At 36.4% G+C, this 3,845-nt stretch overlaps 1 protein-coding gene across 1 annotated transcript; it reads right to left on the bottom strand.

Annotated features, from left to right (window-relative positions):
* Positions 1 to 465: 465 nt before the first annotated feature.
* LOC141608680 (receptor-like protein EIX2) lies at positions 466 to 2,769 on the bottom strand. The gene has a single exon (XM_074428024.1). It carries the CDS (start codon positions 2,767 to 2,769, stop codon positions 466 to 468), a length of 2,304 nt encoding a protein of 767 aa, XP_074284125.1.
* Between the last annotated feature and the right edge of the window lie 1,076 nt (positions 2,770 to 3,845).

Here is a 3,845-nt window from a genome sequence, read left to right as displayed (position 1 = left end):
GTGCGGAGCTAAGGTATCGGCCACGGGTTTCTTCGTTACCAAAAAAAAAAAAAAAAAAAAAAAAAATCTGATCTTGACGATATGACTGGTTAAGTTACTACAGCGGATTCCATGCCATTGTCAGCAATCTGTGTGGCTAGCCTCACCAAGACGTGAGCAGCCCACAATAGTCGTTTGTGATGCCGCGTTTGAACGATGCACTGCATGTTGCGACCGAGGGTAGGGTGATTGATCAATCTTCGAACTCGCCTTCTAGGCTAGTAACTATGTATTTTGTGTACAAATACCACTAGGTTTATTGTACGATACTTTTCAATACAAATTATGAAATCTAACCGTTTAACATTCATAATTAGTATGATCTTTTTCAATACATATTTAAAATATATCGGTTACATATCATACAATTATTATCAAATATGAGGTTTCCTGTAACCCTTGGCTATAATCTTCGCCATAACTTATTCACATGATCTTGTCTTTGATGTTGTCAAGGAACCGGAAATAGGCATACCTCCAGGATGTTTTGATAACCAAAGTGCCACAAACTCCCCAAAATCCGACGATAAACCCAAGCACCACACTTATGTACAATCCAAGCAAAAAACCAAAGTCGTCATCCTTGTTTCGCACACTAATATTATGTCCGCTGGGTACATTGAAAGGCTCTCGATCTTTCGAACAACTTGGGAGTGGTGCACCACAAAGCCCCTCGTTTCCAGCATATGATGACGCATCAAAGCTCTGCAACTGAGTGCTAACTGGAATTTCCCCGGATAATTTATTGTTGGATACATTCATGATTCCTAGAGTAGTCACTTTGGCAAGGCTTGGAGGTATTTCTCCAGTAAGATTGTTATTTGACAGATCAAGAAGCTCTAAAGCCGTAAGGTTTCCAATTTCAAAGGGAATGTTACCACTCAATTTGTTGTTTGATAAATCCAAGGATTCGAGTTCATTAAGAATTGATATCCCATACGGAATTTCCCCCCTCAACTCGTTACTCGAAAGATCAATATATTTAACAAACCTAATCGTTTCTTTGAATTTCTGCTCCACTTTTTTCCATGAAATAGTTGTAACCCCGCTTTCGAAATCGCTCAATTGACAGCCAAGTGATGGTGGACCATGCGCGCAATGCACCCTAACTTGATTTTCTATCACCTTCATCGCCAAAAAATTACCAAAGCAATTGGGAATTACACCAGAGAGGTTATTAATTGCAAGGTCTAATATTTGGAGATAGTTGAGTTTGCACATACTTTCAGGTATTTCTCCCAAAAAATGGTTTTTTCGGAGGATAAGACCAGTTAAAAATTGAGAAGCATTACCAATCCATGGTGGTATGTTCCCACTAAATAAATTGTTTCCTATATTTAGCTTAACCAAGGACTTATAATTCTTAAAAGCAGACGGAAACGGACCTGAAAAGTTATTGTTATGCAGGTCAAGGTCCTCAAGATAGAGCAAGCTACCAATGGAGTTGGGAATACGTCCCCATAATTCATTATTTTCCAAGTGTAGGCTTTTTAGTTGACTAAAATTCATCCAACAATATGAAAGCTCCTCACAAAATAAGTTATTTGACAAGTCAAGCACTTCTAAATCACTTTCCATTTTGGGACATAAGAAATTAGAGCAGTTAGAAAATCTATTATCATTAAGGTATAAAGACATTGTGTTTGCAAAGCCTGATGGTATAACACCTTCAAACAGATTTGAACTCAAGTCTATTACTGCAAAAGGATTTGAGAAATTTGTTTGTAACTTCAGATTTGGGAGAATCCCATAAAATTGATTGAAAGACATATCCAAGGTTTGAAGATTGGATGAGAACGAGTTCCAGAAGGAAAAAGGAATAGTGTCAAAAATGCCTGTATTTGAGACATTAAATTCTGAGAAATTTGTTTGTAACTGCAGCCACTTTGGAAATCGTGGTCCTAACTTGCAGGATGTCAGTAGGATTCTATCTAGCTGAAATGGAGGAATCCAATCCGCAACCATGTTTATTACCAATCTCAAGTTATCAGACAAATCTAGTTTGCGTAATCTTAAAAGCTTATCAAAGTGAGCATGGGTAAGAGTACCTTCCAAAGAGTTGGAGGAAACATCCAATATTTCAAGCTTAGTAAGTTGTCCTATACCTTGACTAATTTTGCCTGTAAGATTGTTATACCCAAGGTGTAATTCCCTCAACGAGGAAAATGAGCTAATACTGTAAGGAATTGCACCCCGAAAACTATTTACGCTCAGTTCTAATATTATTAGTTTCTTGTTGCCACAATTAACAAAAGATTGGATAACATCTGCAAGCTCATCATTGAAGTTATTATACTCCACGTAGAGTTGTTCCAAGTTGGATAACTCACCAGTGATTTTATTAACACTCCCTTCAAATCCATTTCCAAAAAGGGCTAGATACGAAAGGGAGTATAAATTCCCGAACTCGCTTGGGATGGGAACATGAAATTTATTCACGGAAAGATCAAGATATACAAGTTGTGTAGTGATACTAGGCAACTCGAATAACCACTGAAATATTGAGCTGTCATTGAAGTAATTATAAGAAAGATCGATGAAATGGAGAGTGGACGATGAATTAACATATGTAAGTGATGATGGATTATCGGGAGGAAGTTGACAAGATTTCATACGTAGAACATTTAAGGATTTTAAATTGTTAACAATTGTCATCCAATTCGTGACAAAAGTAAGATTTGTACCACTTAAATCAAGGTATCTCAACAAATTTAGGCGAGAAATCCACATTAAACTTTTTTGGTCGTCAAGAAAAGAATAACTTAGATCTAAAGTTGCTAATGTAGAAAGATTCCCCAAACGATGAGGTATTTCCCCATCAAACCGATTATTGCTTAGGTTCAAATGTGTCAAATGTGTTAACTCACCTAGGAAAGGATTCACTGCACCTACTAGACATGAAAGGTCACCATATAAAGGTCCTGCTAAACTGATCTTGACGACATGACCGGTTAGGTTACTACAGAGCACCCCATTCCATTGGCAGCAGTCAGTGTGGGTTCCCCAAGAATCGAGCAGCCCACAAGAATCGTATGTGATACCATGTTTGAAATGGAGCAGGGCTTCCCTCTCCCTGTTAATACATTGGATGTTATTTGTACGGTTATGACCGAGGTTAGGGTGACATATACAAGGGGACAGTAGTACATGGTATGTAAGTACAAAGAAGACAACGTGATAGAATGCTTTCATTTTGTGGTGGATGAATTACTTGAAATAATTAATGAGTTTTGATTTTGCAATCTCCTAGGCTGCATTAGGGATATATATGTAGAGTGTAGACTAGTGTACTGTGGTCCACAATAATGCATCTATTGACTTTTATAATTGCACCAAGAAGTGACGTGCATCTATTGAATTTTATAGATGGACTTGAACATTCGGCTGAAGGTCAGGCCCCCTTCTGACATAACTAAGATCCCCTTGTTACCCCGCCCATTTGCGGAAGCCAATTTAAGACAGTACGACAGTACATAACAAGTTTATAACCCGTGCATTATATGCACGATACTTAAAGTTTAATTTTTTTTATTAAATTAGTTATATAATATTGGTACCTTATAGTTATTTACATTTCTCATCATTGTATTTTGTTTTGATAAATAAAAGTTATAACTAAAAAAATAAAAGTTATAACTAAAAATTTATTAAGAGAATTGAGTAATGAGTTAAAATGTATTTTAATGAAAATAATTTTATAGCATAAAGCTAATGAGTTTTAATTTTTTTTGTCACGAAGGTAATAACAACGATTTCTAGTTTTGGTTTTATACGGAATATGGGTTAACTCATCATCTAATAATAAC

This window comes from Silene latifolia, chromosome 10, assembly GCF_048544455.1.
Source record: "Silene latifolia isolate original U9 population chromosome 10, ASM4854445v1, whole genome shotgun sequence".
Taxonomy (NCBI): Eukaryota; Viridiplantae; Streptophyta; class Magnoliopsida; order Caryophyllales; family Caryophyllaceae; genus Silene; species Silene latifolia.
Note: the sequence above shows the minus strand (reverse complement) of the source record. Positions and strands in the feature narration are given on the sequence as shown.

Bases quoted from the DNA above. Each gene is read 5' to 3' on its own strand.
- LOC141608680 (XM_074428024.1), bottom strand. From the start codon at position 2,769: ATGTGGATTTCTCGCCTAAATTTGTTGAGATACCTTGATTTAAGTGGT.